This window comes from Scomber scombrus, chromosome 6 (assembly GCF_963691925.1).
Source record: "Scomber scombrus chromosome 6, fScoSco1.1, whole genome shotgun sequence".
NCBI classification, from domain to species: Eukaryota; Metazoa; Chordata; class Actinopteri; order Scombriformes; family Scombridae; genus Scomber; species Scomber scombrus.
Genome location: NC_084975.1, coordinates 12,591,874 through 12,604,831, shown reverse-complemented (window position 1 = coordinate 12,604,831; position 12,958 = coordinate 12,591,874). Strand labels below are relative to the sequence as shown.

Genomic DNA, 12,958 nt, shown 5'->3' with positions numbered 1-12,958 from the left:
TGTGACAGCCAGCATATTTACTTTCCAGGGTAAACAAACAGGAAAGGGGTGGAGGACAGAAGTGTTGCGCAGAAGCTGATAGTTGTGCAACTGTGTGTTTATCCAATCATGCCAAGTTGTTTTCTTTTAAATCACAGATGACAAAATATAAATTGTTTTGTTGATAGAAAGAACGCACTTTGACCGTGAGTTCTCCATGATTTATGACTAATATAATGCTAGTCAACCTCTGTAAATTCTGACAGGTCTGCAGTGCTCTTTTGCCTGTACGCTCACATCTCGTAGATATAATGTGTTACATCACCCATAACAGCAGCAGCTGTGATGCCAGGATGTTTGCCACGTTTCCCTGTGCACCCAAGGATACACTTTGTGAACTTTCAATCAGCCACCTGTGAATATCGTCTTTGAAACGCCAAGATATGGTCGTATAGCATCATAGGACCCATTGTACCACATGCAATGCGGCAAAGCATGCATATTTCAGTACCTATAATATATTCATAATGCATTTCACATAGAAGCTTCATGGAACTTTAAGAGTGCACACTGGAATGTTAATTATGTACTGCAGGCCACCTTCAGTTGTAGTTACTGTGTAAATTAAAAACAGGAGGATTATAATAAAATGCAATTCCATAACATCTGTATTAAAAATACAATGACTGCACAAATATTATCTAAAACACAATGCACATTTTTATTATACTTAAATACATAGTAATAGTAATAATTGCTCTAGGTAAAAGGTTCCTAAATTATTTTACATTTCATACAGATACTTTGTAGTGTTTACAGTAGCAAAACTGTAAATATATTTGTCTTATATATATATATATACAGTATGTATATCATGATAATAACAACAAGAGTTACAAAGAGAAGGGTTAAATAAGAGGTGACGGTGACAGAACAGTGAACAAGTGTCCTGTGGCCCTGTGGTCCATTGTTTTATCTCCATGACGACTCTCGGGATGTCAGGACTGCAAGACACACAAAAATAAGTAGGGATGATGATCCCTTTGTTTGGAAAACACTTTTCAGCTAAGACACTGCAGGAGATGACCTGGGTCAATCAACACACACACTCCCACACATGCTGATAAAAAACAAGCTGTTATTAGATTGATTCCTTTAGCCATAGAGGTTGTGCATTTTGGGATAGAATTTGATTCAAGCATGTTTTTTATAACAAGCACAGAGATATCTATACACTCCACAGCAAGGAGCAGTTGTATAGCCCCACAAAGAAAACACCACACTGCAGACAGTAAGGAGAGTGTACGCTCAAACACACTTCACTTTGACCTGTCGGCATAACATAGAGACATATAATGAAATGTTAAGTGCTATGATACAGTAAATATTGGTTTAAGTGGTTTAGGTGGTCAATTGTGGATAAGACAACAGCTTTCCTTGTTCCCTTGATGTTTGTTGTTAGGTTGTAGTTAAGTAAATCCTTCCTAAATCTACAGTACACTGAAGCACAGTGCAAGTTATGACAGGTCAAATGTTTGGTGTGATGACAGAAAAAAAACCAGGCGCATCCATCCCAAAAGGAGGAAAAGAAAAATAAAGATATCTTAATAAACCACAGCCCTGTGGCACTACTTTTGAAATGTGCTCTTTCTTTTAGTATGGAGCTTTACAAAAATAGGTTGTGAAAAAAACGCTACAAGCTCCTCAAATAAATTGCACTGACTACAAGCAGAGCAGAATGACAACAGAAAGATGCATTTCTCTGTAGACAAACAAGGACCAGGGCTTCACACAGGAAGAGAATGGGCAAGTGCAAAACATTTTGCAGAGCCCTCCTTGAAAGGCTCTTGCTCTTTGGAAGTCAAGCATCACCAAAGTACAAGGCATTGTATAGATACACCCGCTTACATAAGAATAGTATCCATACATAAAAAGGCAAACTGAAATGAAGTTGGTCTCATATCTCTCCATATCACAGTACTAAAACAGCACAACAATCAGAATGTCTGTTACAGTCATTCCCAGTGCGATCGATGTGTTGCACGGTAATACAGTGAAAAGCAGCTGTCGGTAGACAATTGTTGACTTGAGGGTGGGAAGGCTACTCTGTATTACAAAGGAGGGGGGGATTAAGAGCAAGTTCCCAGATGCATGAAAGTAAAACCAACGCAGCTACTATTAGTCCAGAAACAAACAGTGAGGGAGGAGGAGGGCTGGGAGTACAGAGAACATAGTTAGACCCAGAGAATTAAAGCGTACAGGATATGTCAGAAAATGGAAGAAGGAATGTGAAAACAGTAGATTTAATCAACTGCAAAAACAAACAAAAACGTTAGGACGGGGAATCAGAAAAAGACTGAGGGTTAGGCGCAGGAGATAAGTCTTTTAAGCTGTTAGAGGTAGAGCACAGGGAAGCAGTTGAGAAGTAGCAGGGCCCTCCACCATACAGATGCTTCCACTACCCGACATCAAAAACAGCAGCGGTAGCCTTAAACCCCATCAAGCTGGGGTAGAAAAAAAGTATGGGGGCAAGCAGCTCTGGGACCAGGACAGGAGAGGAGCAGAGCAGGATGGACTTGGGAAGCAGCAGGGTCTCACACATACACACCCTCAGGGTTGAGACTGGACACTAGAGGGTTTTGCAGGTTGCGTGGATGTCCCAGGAACTGTTTAGCAGTGGGGCGAGGCGGTGATTCCACTGGAGTTACACTGCGGCCTTATAGGCAGAAGAAAATAAAACATGTTTAGAGGGCAACACAGAACTGTTTAACAGCCTGGTATAAAATGCTGAGCATGAGCTTCGATATTTACTTTTGTTCATGTCCTTACTTCCATTCCTGTATCCATCCTGCAGAAGATGTGCCAGCTCTAACTGCTCCAGTTGCTCCTGAAGCTCTGTGCGTGAGTGAGTGTGTGCCGGCAGGGCACCTGTCTGTTGAATAAACTGCTGCAGGTTACACTGCCGCAGCTCCTTATTCAAGTCCTCCAGCTCCTCCTGTTTGGCCTGAGATGGAAAACACATAGATCAGTGATGAAAACAAAGGCCTTTTTTTTTTTTTTTTTAGAATTCACTGAATTGTTTGCCTGTTAACAGCAGATATAATCCTGCAAAGATTTTAAAGTCAACTGCTATATTAAGACATAAAAAGAAGAATGTTTGTTTTTAAAAGGACATGACCACTGTATCTTGCCTTGTAGTCACATTACTAATGTCAATGCCACAAACTTTTCGCCATATGGGGGCAGCAGAGTTCTCTAGTCAAGTCTACTTAGCCTACAGGTCTAGTCTCATAGCACTGGGGGACACTATCACTCATCATTCATCCTCAGACTATTCAGCCACTGTGAATCATCACTGTAGTCCAACAGCTAAAATCTGCAGTTTTCGGATTTCATCAGTTTCCAGCAGGCATACTTATAGATGGATACATAACCACTCATTTGCTTGCTGCATTTCAAGGTTGTTTTTAATTAAGCAGATACCAGAGGGACAGATACTCATCAGCTCCAATTATTGAAAATGTGAAGTTCAGAGATCCTGCATTGAGACAGTGGCATCACCTTTGCGCCCACTGATTAAACTTCGATGCACACAAACAGGCCAGTCAATCAGTTTTAATCGACTACCCATTTGTGCTTAATCAATGTGTCTGCACACAGACACAGGAAGTAGCAGCTGTATGATACAGCCCCCAAACCCAGCTCCTGTGTGTCTGTGTGTCTCTATGTGTGTGTAATAGTTGTTGGACTGAGGCAGCCTGCTGAAGCAGTTCACACCTGCAGGTCTGCCTCCATTAGCCTAATGACAGGAACGCTGTTCTCATCACCACCAATATCTAAACACTCCGCTTGCAGCCTCAACCGATCAGCTGACTAATGACTGACACAGTCTGACATATGCCCCTTCCCAGAACAACAGATTAAGCTTTATTATGCTGTATCATGTTGCCATTGTTAACATGTCAATTAAAGGAAATAAAAACATCTTATTTGTGTTAGGCAATAACTGCCTGGGTGGCACACTGTCTCTGCGGTTACTTCAGGATTATAATCATTCACAGTACTGTTGGGCACATGTTATGGCAAGATGATGCATATAACACCAGTATGTATAAAAAAATAAAAACAAAAGACTAATACCCCTGTTCTGTGCTTTCTATATAATTGGCAGATAGCAGTGATTGTCTGTGACACACAGTAAATCTCTGTCCCATCAACCAGGCACTGAATCTGCTGAGTTCACTCTCAGATTCAGACATCAGACTGAACAGCAAATTAACTTATCCTCTTGCTTTAATCAGTTTTGCAACCAGTTCTCTATTACTTGGGACTGGGACTCAATGGACTTTCGGTCCTGATGGTGTTCACTAATAAACACGTCATAAACACTGGATTATAAATTATTTCAGTGTGCCTCATTTCCTTGTGAAAAAACATTCAAAACAATACCATCAACCTTACTACTAATAAGAGAGGAACTTAATATTCTGTACTAGTCTGTGTCTGCTCCATGAAGTGGATACCTAAGTGTCGGGTTTCATGTGGATTATGAGGAAACTCGAGTTTCACTTCAAACTGGGTTAGGCTTTTATTGATACAGCCGCATCTATGACAACCAGCAAAGGTAAACAAACGACACCACAAACTGCAATACCTTGAGGCTGAGTTGTTCCAATAAAAAAAGGGCTTTTGTGCTACAAAACAATCCTCTTTAATCTCATTTTTTCCATACACAGGTACAAGAATATGTAGATACTGTCAATGTGATGTAAACACCATTAGTAATCACGAGTTCAGAACAACAGAGCATACAAAGTGATACCTGCCAAACCGGTTCAGCAAGACTCTAAATAGTTCTTCAGACAATACAACATTTTCATAGAAGGTAGGATTAGTATATAGGACTGAGTATACAGAAGTAATGTCATCATAATTCCTTGTATTATTTATATGTCTAAATGCTACAATAAATCATGTTTCCTTTTATATTTAGTGTCTCTGCACTGATGTGTCTGCTGCAGTGTGCAGGTAGGAGAGGGATGTAGTGTACAGTTTAGGTAGCAGAGGGTCTGTGGTACACCCTTAAATGACAATACATAGGCTGATGTGAATTTACAGCCCTTTCTCCAGAACTGTGACCTCTCTCCTTACCTGCAGCAGAGACTCTGCTTTCCCCAGAGCCTTGTCAGTCTCAGATAGATGCTCCTCCAACTCTGTTGTGTTCTTCTCCTGGCTCTGGAGCTCTATCTTGACAGCATCGAGGGACTCCTCAGGCCCGTTGGCTTTCCCTTCTGCCTGGCTCTCCCGCTGGATCTCTTGCTCCAGCTGAGCGGAACGAACCGAGAACTCGTGAAGCCGCCTTCCACAGTCGTCTAATTTGGCATGGAGCTCTCCCAGCTTCCTCCTCATTCCTCGCTCCCTCTCTACCTCAGCTTGAAGCTCCTCCTCCCAGTACTGCTCGTGGGCAAGCTCGGCTTGGTTCCTCCGCATTACTTGCTCCAGAACGTCTATCTCCTCTTGCAAGCGGGCATCAGAGACTGGTGAAGGGCAAGGAGATGGGTAGGGATGATCCCGGGCATGAGACTCCATCTCTAGCGTTTCTAGCTGAGTCTCAATGGCCCTCATTCTCTCTTGCTGCTGGAGAACCTTCCTAAAGACATCCTCTTTGGACGGGCCCATAGGAGGTGAGGGAGAGGGAGATGGCACATGAGGGGATACAGGGCTGGGAGAAGGGGAAGGGGAGGCTCTGTGCTCTGGGGAGTCCCGAGGAGACCTCTTAAACTGTTTGGCTTTGGATCTGGGAGAGGTGGATGGCCCCAGGTTAAAGGTGAGAGATTTCTTAGGCTGGCTGCGTTTTGAAGCCTCTGGCTCAGGATGCTTGGGCAGTGGGGGAGGGCTTGGTCTGTCTTGTTGTGAGCCAGGTCCATCACTGCTACTAGGGCCAGTACGACGCAGGAAGAACTGAACTTCACTGCCATGTTGGCCTAACTTAGCTAGCGACTCCAGAGGCTTCTCGGTGGCTAGCAGCTGCCTCTCCGTATCCCTAAGACGCTGGATCAGAACATAACGGCCTGTCTGACCTGGGGAAAGAGAACAGAATGAGTGTAAAGAAATGGAACTATACACAAATAATACAACAAATACCAACACAAAGATTAAGAAGGTGCTTGACACCCCTGGTCTTTCCCAAAAAATGAATTATATAAAATTGAATGTAGAGTGTTCATGAGTTACTTGCAAGAGCTTTTTTTCTCCTTCAGTGTAACTAAAGCAGTGGATTTGACTCCTCCCACTGGTTCTACGCAAGTAATGCTAAGTGAACAAATAATATTAGACGGCATGATGATGATGCTGATACCTCTAAATCTCTGCCTCTGAGAATTGGAATAAAAGGCTGCTGCATAAGACTCACACAACATGTAAGAAATGTTCAAATAAACTGAGGTTTCCACAAGGACCTTGAAATTAGGACAAACCCTCCCTAATGACTTGGCAGGCAGCTCACTCATGGAAGGAGGAGTGCGCTATATCTGGAATTATGTTGTTCAGTACTGCTGCAGCGTATGGCTTGAATAAAGCTGAAGGATACAGGGACAGAGAGCCAGCTCAATTCCAAAATGACCCCCTAAAATCTGGTGGAGCACATCATTTAGGTTAGTGGTGAATGAAAAGGTGAGAGCGAAGCCGGATTGCTGCAACCCTGGAGTGAACAAGGGCTCTTAGTTTTGTGTGCATCAAATTCCTATTGCAGTGCTGTTATCTAATTAGGTCTTAAGATAAACTGTCAAGCTGAGACAAACATTGATAAAGCCAGAATCCCAAAATAATGACGCAATGATTTCAAAGCTTGATGTCCTCACCTATTGCCTGGGCCAGAGCAATGACAACATCTTGGCATGATGTCTCCTCTGAAAGGCCGCATACCACTCGCACCACTCCGTCCACCCACACTTTGAGCTCCATCTGGGACCTGGCAGGACAAGGTGAAGGGTAAGATGGTCTTCAAGTAAGATTCACTTCAGCACAGCTTTACTCAGCTCAACGCTGCATGGCACTGACTCTGTAAGAGACAAACAGCATTGACAGACAGGTTAGTTATGGGAATAGACATTTGTTGATAAAGAAGCAGAAGCTGGGGGTAACATACAGTGTGTAAAAACACGACAACACATTTTTCTGTCGTCACCGAGTAGTAGATCATGATGTAATCCTACCCCCAACATATGACACAAGCTGTTGCTAATGTAAACAGAACGCACTTGTTAGTCACTTTGTTGAAATAGCATTTTGTACAGCAAACATTACTGACGTCAAAAATGTGCTCCACTTAACAAAACACCATTGGCATTCATGAATAGTAAATTTCCAACAGACCAGCAGCCGAGGGGCAGAGCAGTGTAGCATTTTGTTAAGATCCTGGTGGTTAGTTAAGAGTTCTGGCAGTATCTTGTGGACCCGGGAGCATAAATGCCAATCTGTAACCCAATTAAACGCTCTGCTGCCCTCCTTCAAAGACGTTATGATAGCTTACTGCCGAGGAGAACGGACAGGGAAAGTGAAGCAACTCAAGTGTGTCTATGTTTGGAAGAGGCTGTTTGTGCGGGTAGAAGTACATAGAAACATAGCAGGGGAGATAGAATAAGTGTGTGCTGTGTCCCTCAATTTAATCTCACTCAGCAGGACCAGAACTGGGTCTCAACAGGCTTCAGAGAGCAGTTCAGCAGGTAGCCAAGCACACGTCTGGGCAGCAGGTTTAACCTAAATGAATATCATTATCTTCAGTCCTCCCTCTGTGTGCCTGTACTTTTACAGCTAAGCTTCAAAACAAGGTAATAAAGCACTGCAGTCCTCATAAAAAGGGAAAATGCCTCAGGCAGCGGTGGGATTATCTATAGAACCTGGCACGGTAAATGAATCTTTGTAGCCTAGGTGGGTAAAAGACAGATGGTGTTCTCTTTCTGTCTGTCTCTCCGGTTCTCAATGGGATGTGTTTTAATTCTGAGCCCCACCATTATCTTGCCCCTCATTCATTGCCTGGCTGTGCTCCACTGGCTACCTATAGGGAGCTGCTTTGGAGGAATGCACTGACTTCATCTGCCAGCCGGAAGAATTCCTGCCTTTATTAACAAAGCCCTCACCCCGCCCACCCGCCTTCTCCTTTGCTGCTGACCTGGCTGCCCTGCGCCACCATTACTCCTTTGCTGTTTAGAAGCCAAACACAAACTCTGCTGGGGAGCAACAGCCTATCTGATGTGGCAACAACATCACACAGACCAGCTCAACACGACACCGCATACGGAGGGAATGACGGCACAGCTGACGGATTGAACCCGCAGGACGGGATCACAGGAAACAAGAAGGAGATAGAGATGGATGATCACATATGCTAGAAATTCTTTGGAGGGATCCGAGCCAGGTGATTTAATCTGGAAAGAAACTGGATATGAAAAGGGAGTGCTTTCAAAATGAAACACCAGAAATTTCAACACAGATGAAATGTCAATATTTTTCATTGAGAGGGCACTAAGTGTGCTGTGTTGCAATACATAATAAATCCCGGTTGAGTCACAATGTGAGTAGACAATCATTTACTTAAGCTGTGAGGCCATTGTTGTTGTTTTTTAAACGCGCAGAGCTGAACAGGAAGTAACATTTTAAATGTGCAGTTGCGTGCAGTGGAATGCCACCTTACAGGCTGTGTCAGAGAAAAGCACCTGGCCCAAACCAAATTTTCCTCTTTGTAAAAGCATTTTTTACATGGCTTATGAGCTGTAAAAAAGCTCTTGACATGTTTGTCAAATGAATGCCTGCATGTATAGGAAAATTAGGACTTACCTAACTGGATTTGCTGTCATTTACATGCAAACAATCTCACAGACAATACCTAACCTAAAGGTTTTCATATCCGTCCAAGATTTCTATGTACCGTAACAATCACATTAAATGAGAACACAAGCTCACAAACATCTCCCAGCTAAGAATCTCACCTTCCCATGATGCTTGGTTGTTGTCCCTCCTGGCTGCTGAAATGTGATAATCTGCACTAACAGGAAACAAACAGGCCTGTGAGTCTCAGGTTGCTGTCTGTTCTTTCTGTCACCGGCACAACAGCACTGAGAACCAGACATCCGCCTGACCTGACTCCTTGAATACCGTGTCAGTTCTCATTGAAATACAAATGAAGGAAAGGCACGTTTACACGGTTTGTGAAATGCAGTCCCAGATTCATTAAGCATGAGCTCTCAACAACAAAGATGAGTACTGTAACGATGTTTAAAATACTGCAGACGCTCAATAGTTTGGCAGTCTACCCATTTACTATCTACAACATGGATATGAATAAGCCAACTGCAGAATGTTTGGTTTCAGAGTCAACCTGCAAAAGCTGACAAAAAGCAACATGCAAACATTGGCCGCAGACTGTTTTGAACATGTCAGATTCAACCCATCACACTCAGCAACTGAAGCAACCAAAATTGACTTCACACCTTAAAATTACACTCCTTAACCTCAGGTCACTCCCAGCCCCCAAAAAAGGAAAAAAAAAAATCCCCATTCCACCTCTACTTTCACTCCAGCCCCACCGAAAAGCACAGGACATAGTTTCAGTTGAAACTTCCTCAGAGGAAGAAATCTAGTAAATGTACAAACGCTTTGGCACTAGCCACAAGCAATCTGAAATCTATCTGCCACTCTAAGCTCAGACGCATGAGCATCCACAAAAAAAAAGCTACTTGAGAAGCTCTGTTGAATTGAATGAATAAAAACAAACTAGTCATACTGTATGATGATGAAAGGGAAAGAAAGAGAGACAGCAAGGAAGACAGGCCATAAGCAAATGAGAATGGGGGAGAATAAATGTGAAAAAAAATGCTGACAGATAGACAGATAAAAAGGGAGACAGAGTGGTAGAGAAAGGAGCAGTGATTGGATCCATGTGCCATTCCTCCTCTCCCCTCTCATCATCTCTCACCCATCCAGCTAACCCGCTTTGTGTCTTTCATCACCCTGTCTGTGCTGCTGTCTGTCTCTCTTCAATAACAGCATCCTAGCTCCTCTGTGAATTCAACTCAAGGCAGAAGTGGTTAGCATCACAGCCTTGCAGACACACTGGGCATGATTCGCCTCATCTGTGTGCCGCTCTGTGTGAGCAACGGCGTCAGGCTGTGAATTGATGGGCCTAGTCGGACGAGCTGGGCACAAACAATCTTCCGTATGCCAAAATGAATGAAACATTTGGACAACTTTTCTTATTGGGCTTCCACTTTGTGATATGATTTAATTTCTTAAAAAATTTTAAAAAACATTTTTTTTTAAAAACTCACGTCTAACGCAAGAATCTTGCATGAGACATGGGACACACCCGTTCTCCACTGTATTTACTTTTTTTCTTACACAAGAATCCAAAAAATGCACACAGTACACGGACAGACACTTGCGAACAAAAATAAGATGCATAAGTATTTATGCATCTGTACAGACACTCCCTTAACACTCAATTTCCTTTGCAAAAGTTTCTGTTAGTCATGAGCAGCATTGAGAAACGTGCAAAAGCAGAAAGGTCGTCAGAAAAATGTCAAGCACAGTTATTAATGTACTGTAGCTGCTCAACACTTGAGCCCTGAGGCTACATGAAAAGTATGCTTACTGGGTGTGTGTGCGTATGTGTGTAAGATATACAGAGGGCCGTGTCATGCTAGTCCAATGGGGTGGGGTATGTTCGTGCGTTGGTGTACAAGCCTGCACATGTGAGTGTATCTGTGAACAGACATGCCATTTAGTTCTATCTTTATGAGAGGTTCAGCTCTGTAGTGATTACTACGCTATCTCTGCAGCCACAGAAGCCTTAGAAACAATAGCAGGAGTAAAGGTCACACACACACACACACACACACACACTACACCAGATCTGAACCACAGATGGACACACACACGCACACAAAACAAGTGTATACAAACAGTTGTACTATTTGTCAAAATCCCTATCCATATCAGCAGAAAAAATGAAACCTAGCCCACGCTGGTTAAAGTGTACATAATAAGTTAGACACTGCTGTTAGAGGACAATGAACAGTGAAGCTCTCCCCTCTGTGCCACTCTGCTCCAGGTTGGCAGAGACAGACAAACACTCAAAGAGCCAGTAACACGCTGGCACCGGGCAGCCTGGTCTCATCTGTACTGCAGAGACACTATTGTTGTTACGGTTCCACACTCAGCAGACAGTGTTGCCTCTTTTGTGGCCTCTGGCACGGCTGGGTCGTCTGCAGCGCTGCGCCAGCTTTTACTGCCATTCTGCCGTGCCCACATGTTCGCGCTGAGAAAACTAATAAAAGGAAGACAAAAAAAAACCGCATACTTGCTTTTGTCCTCCCTTGTTTCCTGATTTGCATTCTCTATTCCTCCCACTCATTCTTCATCATCATCTACTGTGTCAGTCTAACGAGTGAGCACAAAATGCGCTCAAAGGCCATTGGGACCAAAAACACACAGCAGAAGTCCACAACATGCCCGTTGTTGAGAATAGCACAATAATTATTCATAATGGTTTAACATGACCCTTTTGTTTCAGCAATTATAACTGGTTCTCTGTGTAAATCTTGAAACGAATCACATGGTTATTCTCAGTCACTTCTTCACACAGCAAGAAACATTTCTATTGTAACAAACAGAGACACACACGGACACAATATCTCTTTCAAGACAATCTGCAGGAGTTTTAGGCTTTTGTAATGTCAAAGCACATAACACCACCTTATTTGTTTTGGCTCTAGCATTGCCTATTTTAAATTTGGAAAGTAGAATCCAGGTGGTGCAGGAAACAACGAACTGGGTCAATAAACCATCAGCATTATTATTAGTAACCATGAGGACGTTTTTTAAGTCGCAGCTCCAAGCTCTGGAAAGCTTCCCTATATGCCAAATAAATGAACAAAACTTTTTAGAATTGTCACTTTATTTTACATTTAAATTTTTCACTCTCTGTTCACTTGTATCTTATCAAAAGTAAAAGTTACATCTAAGATTGAACTGCATCCCCTCATAAAACACCTGCGCAAGCAAGAACCAATTAAGTCTGTGCGCACATTTCGCAGATATTTTGAGGAGACGTTTTATATAATAACACTGACAGTTCCAGCCTAGCTTTATATCACAGTCATTGTATCTCTGACAGACAAGTCTTGTTCCAGACTCAAATTTAGCCACAAGTCACCAGTAGCTTCCAAAACACAACCAAAGTCATTATCAGCAGGGCTCCAGTGCCTGTGGTCAGAGAGCAGGGAGTGGTCCACTGGTTATGTGAGGAAACTAGATCCAACATCTGAGGGCTTCTATAGGCCGATATTACAGCTTAATAACTTTCCAACACTGACATATCTCTCACACGAGAGATAATTTGCTTTTATAGTATGTGACAAGGCAGTAAAGTGCTGGAAAAATAATAGAGTCGCAGCTGGATGGATTCATTTGTCTGGGAGGTGTCACCAAAACATCACACTGCGGTCTGTTCACTGTGGTGCATGCACAACTTCTACAGCCGTGCATTTGAAAAGAAAACTGGGTCATTTTGTGTTTTTGTTTGTGTCTCTTAAGATAACATTTCATTTGTATGCAGGCGTAAGTGTATACATGTGTAAAATTGTGTTTTCTAATATGACGCCGACTGTGTGTGTGTGTGTGCTTGCATGAGAACGCAGTGGAGGGCCTGGCTCTCCAGACACCGCTCATTAATTAGAATGAACAGTTGCCTGGTTCCTCGCTAACGGAGCTTGACTAAAGCTTCAACACACCTGATGAATAATACATTTTTCTTTTTTTTCTTTTTCTTTTTTTACACAGCACGTTCATTTGGTAAATATTTCTCTGAACGAAATCCAAATGTTTGTGACCTATTAGCTTTTTGAAAATGTCCCCCCTTTGCATCTGTCTTTTCTCTATTGACATGCTAATGACTCAGCGCAAATCAGAAACGGCACTAATA

General features: G+C 42.8%; 1 protein-coding gene across 3 annotated transcripts in view; it reads right to left on the bottom strand.

Annotated features, from left to right (window-relative positions):
• Positions 1-704: 704 nt before the first annotated feature.
• Positions 705-12,958, bottom strand: part of rassf7a (Ras association domain family member 7a) — a 32,720-nt gene continuing 20,466 nt past the window's right edge. For all 3 annotated transcript variants that reach the window (XM_062421362.1, XM_062421363.1, XM_062421364.1), the window contains exons 3-7: positions 6,840-7,039; positions 5,131-6,059; positions 2,809-2,983; positions 2,588-2,695; positions 705-983 (exon numbers count right to left, since the gene is read on the bottom strand). In XM_062421362.1, the coding sequence (XP_062277346.1) occupies positions 952-983; positions 2,588-2,695; positions 2,809-2,983; positions 5,131-6,059; positions 6,840-6,942 (1,347 nt within the window). In that variant the 5' untranslated portion in view covers positions 6,943-7,039 and the 3' untranslated portion in view covers positions 705-951. The remainder of the gene's footprint in view (positions 984-2,587; positions 2,696-2,808; positions 2,984-5,130; positions 6,060-6,839; positions 7,040-12,958) is intronic.